The sequence below is a fragment of the Mauremys reevesii genome, linkage group 11, assembly GCF_016161935.1.
Source record: "Mauremys reevesii isolate NIE-2019 linkage group 11, ASM1616193v1, whole genome shotgun sequence".
Lineage (NCBI taxonomy): Eukaryota > Metazoa > Chordata > Testudines > Geoemydidae > Mauremys > Mauremys reevesii.
The window spans coordinates 23,613,009-23,627,147 of record NC_052633.1 but is presented as its reverse complement, the minus strand read 5'-3'; the positions used below and the strand labels follow the sequence as shown (position 1 = coordinate 23,627,147).

At 40.4% G+C, this 14,139-nt stretch overlaps 1 protein-coding gene across 8 annotated transcripts in view; it reads right to left on the bottom strand.

The window, feature by feature from the left end:
• The window catches only part of HECW2 (HECT, C2 and WW domain containing E3 ubiquitin protein ligase 2), a 246,969-nt gene that overhangs the window by 91,004 nt on the left and 141,826 nt on the right, over positions 1–14,139 (bottom strand). For all 8 annotated transcript variants that reach the window (XR_005586030.1, XR_005586029.1, XM_039493848.1 and 5 more), the window contains 2 exons: positions 8,279–8,354; positions 1,529–1,698 (listed from right to left, as the gene is read on the bottom strand). Coding sequence is in view for 6 of the 8 variants with exons in the window: in XM_039493848.1 (XP_039349782.1) it covers positions 1,529–1,698; positions 8,279–8,354 (246 nt within the window). In the remaining 2 variants the exon portion in view is untranslated. The remainder of the gene's footprint in view (positions 1–1,528; positions 1,699–8,278; positions 8,355–14,139) is intronic.

Here is a 14,139-nt window from a genome sequence, read left to right as displayed (position 1 = left end):
GAGAGGACCAATTCTGTACCAAGTTCAGCACATGTAATACGATCATAAGATGGTACTGTCAAAGCATTGCTACAGGGAAACACTGCAGTTAGAGCACACGGATATAGTTTGTGGTCCAATGAACATTGCACAATACATTATCATTTTAGTAATAAGTTGCAAAAATAAGAGACCAGAGAAGAAAGGAGGAAATAGAATAGAGGATTTGGGGGGGAGGGGGAGTTAGCTGGCTATTAGAAAGAAAGACAAGAGATTCCAACTAAAACTCTTATTCTGAGCTTAATTGTGGGGGGAAATCTGCATGACTGTGAATGATGCCAGAGTGATATCACTGGGGGAAATGCCCTCTATTTAGCCACAAAACAGCTAGACTATGAGTAGTGGCAGTGTTAACAGTGACCCTACACTGTCTTGCTTTGTTGCTAATCTACTTCAACCATGTTCCCACTCAGTCCTTGACCTCTCTGTTGAGTATGAAGTCAGACACCAAATGTGGTGGAGGCATATGTACACTAGAGTGTAGACTCAGACCATCAATTCATTTCACAAAAACAAAACGAAATTGTGAATCGCCATCAAAAGGTTACAGGTTTTGGTTACAAAGGCCTGGTCTACACTGGGGAGAGGCGGGATTGATTTAAGTCATGCAACTTCAGCTACGTTACCGATGTACTTAAGATCGACTTACTGTGGTGTCTTCACCGCGGTGAGTCGACTGCTGCTGCTCCCGTCGACTCCGCCTGCGCCTCTTGCGGCGGTGGAGTACAGGAGTCGACGGGAGAGCACTCAGGGGTCGATTTATCGCGTCTATCGACCCCCACTGGATCGATCGCTGCCCGACAATCCGGCGGGTAGTGTAGACCTACCCTAAGAGGTATTCATTTTAATATTATTTCCAGTTCAGTGGGTTATTTTCAAACACACACTTTTGCCATTCAGCACTCAAATGCATATGAGATGGTGTCATTTCAGTGTCCATACTAACACCAAGACAGCCTTCCCTGTGGAAACAAATCTGAAAAGTTGCCTTTTGTCAAGCTACATATAATAATTCAAAGATCATCCCCTCTGCTTGATGACAGAGAAATCTTTGAACGTGCCAGTTGCTATGCACTATGAGAGAGAATAAATTTCTCAATGAGCTGTAGTTGGAATCATTGCCCAGGCTGAGCCCGAACATGAATGTTAACTTCCTGTGCCTTTTTGTAACGATTCTTCTCACAACATATAATCCATTCTAATTAATTTATTCCTGCTATTTCAAGGAATCCACAGGGCTATTAAGCAATTCCAAAACTTGCTATTAGAAGAGGGACTGAAGCTCACAGCATATGGTTCAAATGTGTTAGAGAAGACAACTGTTCCTACCCAACAACAGGGTTCCTACAATTACTGCAATTTCCATGTCAATTTAAATAACCAGCTCATAGCATCAGACATTAAGGACCAATACATAAAAGAAGGAAACAATATCCTAGTGACTTATTGCACCAGCCAACTGAAGGAGTTCTTAAAAGGCATACATTACCTCTCTGTGCCAAACAGGGTTAGTTGTGTTACTGATGATAGTAGACCTTTTCTCCTGACCATGATGGGCAAATGTAGGAAACGTGCTTTTTTTCCCTGGCTGAATGGACATCTTTAAGTAAGGATCAGGATTGAAGAACATCCCTTTTTTTAGCCCAACTGCTCTAATATCTTGAAAGAAAGAAGGAAAAGGAACAAAAAGATTAAAACAAGAAGTTCACAAATTAGGTAGTCCTAAAGTATTACCTCCGAATCCAGTTTACCATAAACTGTTAAAAAAAAGTAACACAAAATTACTCATACTACGATTAATTAGATCTAGTGAATGGAAGTTGCCTATGACAGGAATTCACTCCGTTTTCCTGAGAGAATAAACAGACGAGGTAATGAGACTAGACCGGGCTCTTGATTTACATTCTGGTCTCGAGTTATTTCTAATATAAAATACTTTGCGCACTTCTGACTCCGAGTTGCAGAATAGTTTTTCTTCTGTACTTAATGTATTTGCATTCAGAGAAAAAGCACCCAATCCCCGCTCCTTCACATGCTGCTGGATTTAAAAAAATAAAAATAAACAAAACAAAAAAAAGGAAGCGCCATCCATGAAGTAGGATAATGAAACAATGTTTTTCAGGACTGATACATTGATGCATAAAGATCACCCTAAATATTCAGAAAGCAAGATGGTGATCTGGGCTGGGATGCACATGCTCTCAGCCTAGAGAAAGAAAAGCCACTCCCAAGAGAAGAGATGCAGAGTTTTTCTGAGGATGTTTCTTTCTTTACATAGAGCTTTTCCTGCATGGAAACAAAGTTTGGCAGCCTTGTACTATCTGCTGTATTATGGAGTAACTTACACTGATGCTCACCTGCCAGAATAGCTTTTGCTCATATCCTCAGCACCTGCTTAAATGCTGGGGCCATAAGCCTCAAATAGCCAGGGTAAGAGGGGTACTTTCAGTACAATAATTGATTTTAAAATTAACTTTCAAGTATTTTTCTTTTCCGGTTCCCTGAAGCCACTGATTTCTGGGTCCTTCTTCATGAGGTATCCTGGCATGTAGTGTGCAGTCTCCAACCTCAGTGAAGCTGGCACACACAAGGTCAGATATGCAGTTTTGTATGTAGTTTTTGCACACACAGAAAAAGCTTAACTGTACTAAAATGAGACACTGAATTTGGATTCAACCTAAAAACCCCAACCCAATGATCAAAAGTAACCATTGAGGGTGAGGACACACTAAAAGTAGTATATAGGAAATATCATAAAATACAAACTAAACCCTTTAAGAGCAATTTCTTCATAACTGAAATGACAGAGAAAGAACACTACAGTTCTCTATCATGCACTTCTCATCTGAACCAGTTAGATACACTCCTTCTCCAGGCAGGAACACAGTTATGCTTGTGAAAGAAGCAGCCCTCTATGTCTCTTTGTAAATGGTTATCCACCAGCCTTGAAAAGCAATTCATGCATAAAGAGACAAGAACTCGTTAGCAAGCAAGAGAGACTAATGTTTTCCCCTACTTTTTAAAATATATCCACAGAACTTAATTTTAAATTATTCTGAATACACACAGAGCTTAAGAACATGCAGGATCCTACAGCCTAAGGCAGATATATGATTTCATCATGCAACCCAATTTTGCATTGATATATTAATATAATAATGTACTGCACTAATGCTTTCTGACATGCACTGTCATAGCCTATAAACAGCAATGGTTAGGGAGGTTCAGCCACTCAGCTTTCTAAGTATTCTCAACTAATTTTAGAGACCTCTTTATAAAAGCCACCTATCTTTCATCAACTTTAAAGGCCAGCATTTTGAAATGGGAATCTGAACATAGTTAATTAAAGTGCTCTTAGAATATAATAATATAATTGGAGATATACCAATCTCCTAGAACTGGAAGGGACCTCGAAAGGTCATCAAGTCCAGCCCCCTGCCTTCACTAGCAGGACCAATTTTTTGCCCCAGATCCTTAAGTGGCCTCCTCAAGGATTGAACTCACAACCCTGGGTTTAGCAGGCCAATGCTCAAACCACTGAGTGAAAAAGAGCAGGCTTTTTAAAAAAAATATGAAAGACACCTCCATAAAAGCAAGATTAAAACCTGACCTTTCAAACCAAGTTGGTAAGTCAAGATGGGAGCACAGTGAGAAATATTTGCACTATGTTTTCTATTCTTTTTTTTCCAAATATGTGTGTGATCCAGTTCTGTTCACACAATAGTCAAGGAAAATGAGTTCTCAGTCTGTAGCCAAAATTTGTTTCATGATTAAATGATGTTAGTTTCACACCAAAGCAGAAGTCGTAGACCTGCTTTTCCCAGTCAGTCTACCCAAACAAGATTGTTGTTTCCATGCTCAGCTGCTAGCAGAAGTGCAAGGACAAATCTACCCTGACCGTGCACCTGTTTTGATATCCCCTGGAGACCGTGCAGGACCTAGGTTTGTCTTCTTTGGCAGACTGCTTTCTTCATTACTTTCCTCCCTTGGTAATCAGAGTGCTGATAAGCAGTAAAGGTATTTATGAATGGACAGATGCTTAGTTAGCACCAAACACGGTCAAGCCAGTTGAAATATCATATTTATCCATGTTCATCTCTGATGGGAGTGTTAGCAACCCAAGAATGGATCACAGCATTGCCGCAGACAGAGGGGGAAAGGCCACTCTGTTGCAGAAGAGCATTCTGAGTGAGTGAATAGATGAAGACAGCTCCTCCCCACCATTCCCATACCTGCAAATTAGGTGCTCCACTGAGCAGCTATTTTGGGAACAACAGGCAGCATATTCAGAGATCTGTCCTCGAGGGACTTCACTAATAGAAACTTTAAGTTCTGAAACATTAAAATGAGCAGAACAAAATGACATCATTTGTAATTACTTTAATTGCTGGAGCTAAAGGCTGAGTTTTCAACTTGAATGAGAAGGAAAGATGTGGATACACAGGCTAGATAATCTAGTGATCACTTCTGGCCTTAAAACACAGTTTCGTTCACTTCCACGATTGAACGCTCAGTGAAGCTGAACTAAATTTTTACAAAAAGAGTTCATGTTCCGTGGGTGGGGACAGTTTTCAGAACTACCAGGCTTCATGGACACAGTATGCGCCATCTTGGAGTGAGCTGACCGTGCTTGGGGGGGGGGGAGGGAGGGGGAAGAGGAGGAAGAGGAATGTTCCCAAGGAGATGACTGCATATTAGGGCGGAAGGGATGTGGAGCAGAGCACACTCCCAGAGGTCTGACAGCATGGGTGCCAGGGGCATGCTCCTGGTGACAGCAGCCTGAAAGGTACATGAAGAAGACGAGCAACAAGGCGAGCCCTTGATGGGGGAAGAAGGAGAAGACCTGGAGGCCAGCACTGCTGGTGTTGCTTTGAGACTTAAATTTCATTCACCACTACTGCATCGTGTTAGTAGCCCAAAGCTAATTTTGAGAGGCCTAGATTAGGAGTTTGCTCCCCAGAAGCTGCCAGACATCCTACTCCCAGGGGAGGATTTTGCTCACTTGCAGTAACACATAAAAGAGTCTATCGCATCATTCAGAGATCAGCAGATGAGAGCAGAGGGGTGGGGAAAAGAGCGCAGACAGAGACAGGGTTCCCCACCCATCACTTGAGTAACTGGGGAGGGGAGGAGCTACTACAATGTGTTCTCCCAGAAGGTGTATCACAATAGGAGCAGCTCTGGGCCACCGCAGCTGTCTAAGAGCTGACAAGGTCTCCCACTACTCTCTAGGGAAACCATCTGGAGAAAAAAAATCAGATCAGGAATTGGAATGGGTGAAGGGGTGTTGGAGTGAGATGAGGTGAAGAAAGAGGGAAGATGCAGTACTGCAGGAGAATTGGAGGAAGAACTTGGGGATCTCTTGTGTGAGGGTAATGAAATAAAGATGGGAATTTTGGGGCAAAAGGAGGATCAGATGGGAAATTTAATGCTAAGCCATCCAAAAATGTTAAGTCATCTCTGGCTCTGAAACCCAGAGAGCTAGGGAAGCAGAGACAGGGAAAAAGAAGACAATTGAAAGGAGACAGCGGTTTGGAAATGAAACCAAGACCAAACTTCACTGCTAGGTGATCCCAGGTGATCTAGATCTCCAAGCAACTGAGTCTGAGATTGTCATTCTGTTCATGCAAAACACGCTTTTGGCCACTCTGACAGTTGATATGAAAGAAGTATCTGATATTTAAAGGCAAAGGGAACCTTATTGAAATAGGATTTCACTCAAACTCTATTGGAAGGCCGAGTGCATCAAGTGTGATTGTACATTTCTGACTACTACAGTATGGCTCAAACTTTCAAAAATTCTCTCTGACATTGGGTGCCCAACTTAAGAAATCTTGGACCAGATTTTCAGAGGTGGTAAGTACCTACATTACATATTCATTTCAATTGGAGTTGTGGGTGCTTGGAACCTCTGAAAATCAGGCTCAAGTTAGGAACCCAAAAGAACAGTCTCTTTGAAAATCTTGGCTTATGCCTGCTGGAGCCTCTCTGATCACATTTTCCAGGAGTTCAAACAAATGGATATTAAAGCACCCCTAGTCCTTTTCACAATGAACAAACTGACACATGCTGTAAAGATTATAGCTAAAAGGTGTAGTGCAATTAAAATTCTACCTTGTGCTAGAGATGCACAATTGCTATTTTAATTTTTTTCATTCAATCTCTTCTTCTCCAGGTTTTGCTACTATAACTGACCTTCCTGCTTAGGTATGAGAAGATGTAGCATACAATTTAGAAAGACATTTTAATGTCATTTGTGTTCACAATTATTATTTGTAAGTGTCAATACAGAATTCTTCAGCAACTTGGTTTTTCCTTTTCTCTGAGAGAATCCTCCATTAGGGCAACCAATAGTGAAAGTTATTCATGTAATTTTTGAAAGGATATTTTCTCCAGTCTGCCAGATCATCTAGTCTGACCTCCTATGTAGCACAGGCTAAGATCATCCCCACACTAAATCCAGCAACAGAAATTAGTCCAAGGTATTACAGCCCTCAGGAAACTAAGCTATGATGTGCCACAGGCAGAGGATAGGAAGGACCAAAATGGACCAATCCTCAAGGCCCCTGAAATGGGAGGAAACTGATTAAGTGAGATGAACCTAGATGATCCTGGCAAGAAACCACACCCTGGAGAGGATGGAAAAAAATCCCCAAAGTTGCTGCCAATCTGACCTGTTGGAATATTCTTTTCTGACTCCACATATGGCAATCAACTAGTTCCTGAGCACGTGATATTTCATTGTACCACCAAACCCCTATGAATATCTAGCAGCACGCCATCTGTAGCAAGAGATGGACTGTACATACTGCAAGTGATCGGTCCTGTGGCAAATCACTGTTGCATATGTTCTTTGTAGAGCTACACCCCCTTTATACCACCTTTCTGCCTCCTAGCTAGATCAGTCTCATATCTCCTGCTTGTGGGTCACTTCTTTTGTAGGAGATACAAAGCTCTGCAAAAGTGGATATTTCATCAAAATATTACATAGTAAATTCAACTATCCTCTGAAGCGATATTATACCAATGTTGGAGAGTAATGCAATCACTTAAGTATGAAACAGTGGGATTTGGGCCATGATTTAAGTGTAAATTTCAGTAGTGGAGTCACTACTGATATCTCTCTATAATCACACTCATACAGGGGGCTGGAACTAATCTTTCACCTCCAAAAGTAGAAACTTCTAACACTTAAGACAAAAGAGACTTTCTTTGCCAACATTAGTTAGGTCCCTGATGTGGCCAGTCCTGGAGGACAATATCATTCACAAAGACACTACCCCGCAAAATTCTGCACTACTAAGTAGAAGTATCTCCTTCTCCACACAAAAAAAGCCCAAACACTTAAAAAACATACTACCTTTCCCCAGACGCAGCACCTTTATGGAAAAATCTTATTAAATTTACCATTCTATAAAATGTTTAAATCAACCATACAATTCCCGCAGCTGAGCTAGAACTCTCTATTACACTCTATAGGTTTTTAGAGTGATTTTTATCGAATGCTACTCATTTTCTATAGGCTTTCTTGTGTTTTTCCCCATTAATTCCTACAACACCATTCTAAAAGTCAGCTTTAGTGTGTTCTAGTCCTACACAGAGAGCGAAATCTCTCTGTCTTCAAGATTTAGGGACCAGATTCTACCTCCTTTGTTCACATTGAGATACTTTACTCTCATGAGACCACATGTAGAGTAAGCACTAATCAACATAAGTAAGAGTTTAATTCCCTTTCTCTGTTACTGATGGGGAAAAAAAGTGTTCAAAAAGATTTCACTATTTACAACCCTTGTTGTTCTGGCACTCTGCCCATCTCTCAAAGCAAAGGGACTAACTTACATTCCATTAGCCCTTTTCTATGTGCAGAAAAGCTAGCTTTACCACTACTCAGTCTGAGATGGATGTTCCCTCGGGCACACTGAAAATTTCTTGGAGACTTCTCATGCTAGATCCATTAAATCATTTCTGGATATAAATGAATCTTGCTTGCTTTCAACATATACATGTTCTCAATGAAATTATATCATTTGAACCACCAGAGTGCACTCCTAAAGAAGAGAGATGTAGCTGAAGAGGAAATGTTTTCCATCTTTGGGTATTTTAGCTCAGTAATTTTTTTTTAAATGTACATTTGCTTTGCCATAGTACAGTTGGAGTTAATTCAGACTTTCAGTAATAATCTAACACAAAACTGATGCCTGTTTTAGTGGGATAATGTAAGATACTTCTGAAATCTTACCTGATAATGCAAAGCTGACTAGTTTCCGAGACTGTTGAGCTGCAGAAGCACCTTCATCCATGCCTTCCACACCCATCTAAAGAGGAAGAAAAAAAATGAAGCGTATCATGGCATTTTTCATTTGTTTTTGTATGTTCATGAGGATGATTATGAAGTACTCAGGAGAAGAATATTACCCATTGACAAAGCTACAATCTGAAGACACCAGTTTCTGTCCATCTCAAGTTCCCTGGAATTTCATGAATACTGATGATTGTCTGTGCTATGTAGTGTCAATATTGCTATACTGAGAATCATCCGAACATACTGTGACAGGGTCAGGCCAGATGGATACAGGAGAGTGTTAGAGGGCAGATATATTAGTCTTAGATTAAGTAGATCCCTTTTGGGTAAGGTAACAGGGGCAGTTCCAGAACATGCAGGAACTTGCTAGAATCAATTAGGACAGGCTGGCTAATCAGGGCACCTGAGTTTAAAAAGAACCTCACTTCAGTTTGTAGCGTGCATGCGAGGAGCTGGGAGCAAGAGGCACTAGGAGCTGAAAGTGGGAAGGCGTATTGCTGGAGGATTGAAGAGTACAAGTATTATCAGACACCAGGAGGAAGGTCCTGTGGTGAGGATAAAGAAGGTGTTTGGAGGAGGCCATGGGGAAGTAGCCCAGGGAGTTGTAGCTGTTGCACAGCTGTTCCAGGAGGCACTATAGACAGCTGCAGTCCACAGGGCCCTGGGCTGGAACCTGGAGTAGAGGGCGGGCCTGGGTTCCCCCCAAACCTCCCAACTCCAGATCAGACACAGGAAGAATTGACCTGGACTGTGGGTTCTACCAGAGGGGAAGGTCTCTGGGCTGTCCCCTGACCCACATGGTGAATCTCTGAGGCGAACAAATCCACCAATAAGTGCAGGACTCACCAAGATAGAGGAGGAACTTTGTCACAATACATAATGCATGGACTATTAGGTGCGTGGAGGGTATTAACTGGAGAAAGTGAAAGCACTTCTTCCTCATAGGTTTTTGTGTCTTCTCAAAAAAATCAATAGCACAAATTAGCATCTTATACATAAGCATAAGCTAACAAGACACTGTGCAGTAAGTACTTCCATGTACCATTTATTACCTAAACACAAAATACATGGCTCACTGAGGGCAATCAAAAGAGAAGACTATCAAAACATTTAACATCTATGTGACAAAATAAGGCACAGATTTCTAAGTATGGTATTGATCTGAAAGCCATGCTCATACTTGGGAAACTTTCACTGATTTGTACTTTCCCTGATGAGGGCTTTTTTGTTTGTTTTTGTAAGTTTCACTTATTAGAAATAAATCTGCCCCATTTCTTCCTTCACAAATGGAGATTTTGCAAATGCATCAGTAGGAGGCGCTTGCCTTTTTTCCAAGAGTGACATGTATCCAGCTAAACAATCTATCACAAATCATGGACTATTAGGGTATGTCTACACTGCCTCCCCAGCCCGGGTAGAGACACTTGTGCTAGCTCCAGGCAAGCTACTGCACTAAAAACAGCAGTGTGGATGTTGCAACATGGGGGGCAGCTCAGACTAGCCACCCAAGACCAAGCCCCCATGACCTCCTTGGTCTGAGCTTGGATGGCTAGCCCATGCCGCTGCCTGTGCTTCAACATCCATATTACTATTTTTAGCGCACTAAATCCAGAGGAGCTAGCACAAGTCTGTCTATCCACACTAGGAGGAATGCTCCTAACTTCAGTGTAAGACATACTCTTACTTTTTGAAAATATAGGGTTTGTGTTTTAGGACAAATTAATTAGGGGGAGGGATAGCTCAGTGGTTTGAGCACTGGCCTGCTAAACCCAGGATTGTGAGTTCAATCCTTAAGGGGGCCATTTGGGGATTGGTCCTGCTTTGAGCAGGGGGTTGGACTAGATGATCTCTTGAGGTCCTTAATAATCTATGATTCTATGAAGCACAGCACTCTCATCCAGCAGGGAAAAGACAATGAATTGCTAGGATAAGGTGAAGACAACCTGTGGAAATGCTTACCAGATTGTAAGTCTGATAAAGCTTGATATCTGGACACACTGTAAGGTGTACACTGGGGGTATGCATCTCTAATAAAACAGAGTGTTACCAAAGTGATTTTACATTTAAAAAGAGAAAAATATGTTGCAGAAACATGCATGTAAATGAAGGGTATAAAAAAGATACACAATAGAAAAACTATTAAGTGGTCTGTTTCCAAGAATATAAATCATAGTTGGGATGTAAAACACTGAGAAAAATACTGCAGAGCAGCTGCATTTAGCCATATGTTAAATCTGTGAAAGATAAGACACCTCTTTACATCAAGACTGGATAGCTTTCTAAAAATTAGGCTATTACTCAAACAGAACTGATGAACTTGATACAGAAGTTACTGGACCAGGTTCAGCGGCCAGGAGTTCGGAATACATGTTTGGAATAGCCTCTGCTGGCCTTAACATCTTTAATCTATGAAGAAACTCAGCTCCAACTTAATATAAAGTGTAATGGCTGTCTTTTCAAATCTTTTTTTAAAAAACATATAGATATTGTGATCTGTTAATCTGACTGCCATGCCAATCATCATGGAATGTATCTGCACACTAAAGTAGCGCAAAAACAAAGCAAGACTAAGTGATGAGGATTAATCAGCATCCGAAGTCTAAGAATTTCCTCATTAGCAAAATTCTAACATTTAGTATAATATGTAGCAAAGATGAAGAAACAGCAGAGATGAAGATGAAGAAAAAGCGATGGGACTCTTGTCTGAGGTCTCCATGGGCCTTGATTGTCTTCAGAAAGGATGCACAGTGACAGGAAGTTACATTGTTCACATCTCAGCATATTTCATTTTGCGTGAGTACTATATTCATGATTCACTGTTTCTCATGCAATAACATTTCTGAATAAAGGTGTTCTGCATTCTGTCATCTGCATATTGACTATGAAACTGTTATTCTAAATGACTTCATAAGGGTAAGTCACCTGTGACACCATGCAGCAGAATGACCTGGTCTTACATGGACAACGGGTTAACTCCATCTCAGCTTCCTCTATTCTTGGAAACAGACCACTTAATAGTTTTTCTATTGTGTATCTTTTTTTATACCCTTCATTTACATGCATGTTTCTGCAAAAGTATAGATATCTTTGGGACAGTAGGGCTGAACTCCAAGGGTCATAAGAACTGTGGAGTTTTCGGGGGGGGGAGGGGGTTGGCTGTTAACTTATATTGATTTCTTGTTCCAAAAATTCTTCATTAAGAAAAGGTCCTTGCTGATTCTGTGTATATTTTTTCTGAGGAGTCATTCCATCAGATAAGACCACGTTATCATACTAATAAGTCATGGCAACAAACTGTCCACATGAGCAATACTTTTTTTTTAAACAGAAAAAATGCCTCCATTCAACTCAAATATTATAAAAGTAAAAATACATCAATGTTACAGAAGCTTCACTGCAATGGAATTTACATTAAGGCTGGCACTTTGCTGGCATATAATGTAACACAATGACAATGAAATACAATCTTAAACACCCATATCTTTCACCTATTTATTGTATATACCCACACAGTACAGACCTCCTTAAAAAGGAGTGCAAGATCAAGAAAATACTAATGACATGAAATAAATTACAACTTTCAGTATCCACAACTGTATAGTCACCAGAGGCTTATCTGGCTACACATTATATTATGTAAACTGGGTACATAGAGTGATAAACTGAAATAAGTACAATACAAAGTTGGGAAGCCTTGCAGTACATATAATAATGCATTTATTTAATGGAACTGAATTATTTATTTTTAACTATTAAAACTATTTACTTAAAATAGTCAGTATTTCACAAGAGTGTGTTCAGCACTGGGATTAACAGTAATTATTTGATGTTGAGAAGAAAATCTAAATCTACTGCACTACAAGATGCTTATGAAATAGTCATGAAAATTCAATTATTTTTAGGTATTACCAGGAATTTTTCCATCTACCCTGGTAATTTCCGTTCTAGTCAGGGGGCAACTCTCAGTAGTTCTACCTACTTTTAATAAGTAATTAACAGTCCAATAAATTTGAGTTTTAGTAATAGATGCATAGATCCATAGATTCTAGGACTGGAAGGGACCTCAAGAGGTCATCGAGTCCAGTCCCCTGCCCTCATGGCAGGACCAAATACAGTCTAGACCATCCCTGATAGACATTTATCTAACCTACTCTTAATTATCTCCAGAGATGGAGATTCCACAACCTCCCTAGGCAATTTAATTCATCGCAAGCTTGAGATATGGGTAAGACCTTCTGTTAATTGGTTTATTTTACATATACATGGAGGTTTAGATTAAAGGAAGCTATTCATGTTTCTTCTTAGTACATCACTCCACAGGAAATAACTCAGCATACTCATGGAATCATGCCCAGTCTTTTCAGTTTGTTACATCAGCATAGCTATGAAATAGCTGTAAGTAGACAGTGCACTGAATTGTAGGTATTGCCAAACAAATGAGCATCAAGCATTGCTTATTATCGCAACAAATAACTTGCTAGAGCAGAGTTTATTCAGGACACATGCAAACAACATGCATGTGATGGCACCTTTCAAGATCAAGACAGTAAGTGCTAACTGCTGCTCTGCAAGATGCTGAAGACTCTAAACTCCCACTGGAGATGCTTGGTACCTTGCAGGATTAGGCTCAAGCCACGCAGTTCCCAAAATATTATCAAACAGCTCACTGTGTTTAGAAGTATGTTCTATGGGATTCTCCCATATTTCTTATTCTGTTGTTCAGGGCCCTTGCTGTACTACAGCAAACTCACTTATCAACCAATTAACAGAAAGTCCTACTTAATAGGAAAATTACATTCATCAAATGACTTCACACTGGATTTAATACAATTGCATCCACTTACTACCAAGTGACATTAAACAGGCTCCTGTTTAATTTGTTTTCTTTTAAACCCCTGGTTTTCTGTTCCAAAAAGCATTTAATGTTGATTATTGTATGCATCTCAATAGAGTTCTCTGTATTTTGATTAAATATGTAATCTACAAATGAAAACTCATTTTAACTTACTTCGTTTTGCTTAGTTGTATAGTTGTGTGCGGTTGAAAACTATGTAAATCTGACTGGACTGAAATACAGTTCAGTTGTGTGCAGTGACTAAAAATGGTGTCATGGAGGTTCCACGTTTATCGTGTCTTCCTTTCTGTGTTAGGTGTGCATAGTTCACAAGAAAAAAATTTCTAACTAACCAGATTTTCAATCTCAACTTGGTACCTCAGAGTGAAATTGGGCTGTTTCCTTCTCTTGTACAAGGATACTGAAGAACAAATTATTCTCTTAGTCTACACCTGTGCAGTCCTATTGTCGTCAAATAACGTCTTCAGACGCAACGGTGTATTTCCATTAGATTTCAATAGCAGTGCACAATTACAACTGAGAATATAATGTAGCTTTTTGCATGCAATTTAAATGAAGAGGTTGCAGACTTAAAAAAGTGATAGCAGTAACAGGTTGTCATTCTCTATGCAGGCCAGTCTCTAGAGGAAGATAAGGCAAACATTTGCCAGTGGGCTGAACAGCGGATTTGAAGACGGGAAAATTTAATACTAAGACGAACAAATCCTGGGTTCTACTCCAAGTTCAAAAGGGAACATGCTTTAGCGATTACAGACCCTTCTGCCCTGTCTCCCCCTCCTCACTTCTTTCCCTGGTCCCTCTACCTATCCTTGATCCAGCCCTCCCTGACCACTTGTCCCAGCCCCCTCCAAATCCGACTCATTGTCCCAGTCTCGGCCCCACTTCCCAGTCCCGCCTTCTACTGAGCATGTGTAAACTGAGATTTTCAAAGTCTCATGACTTG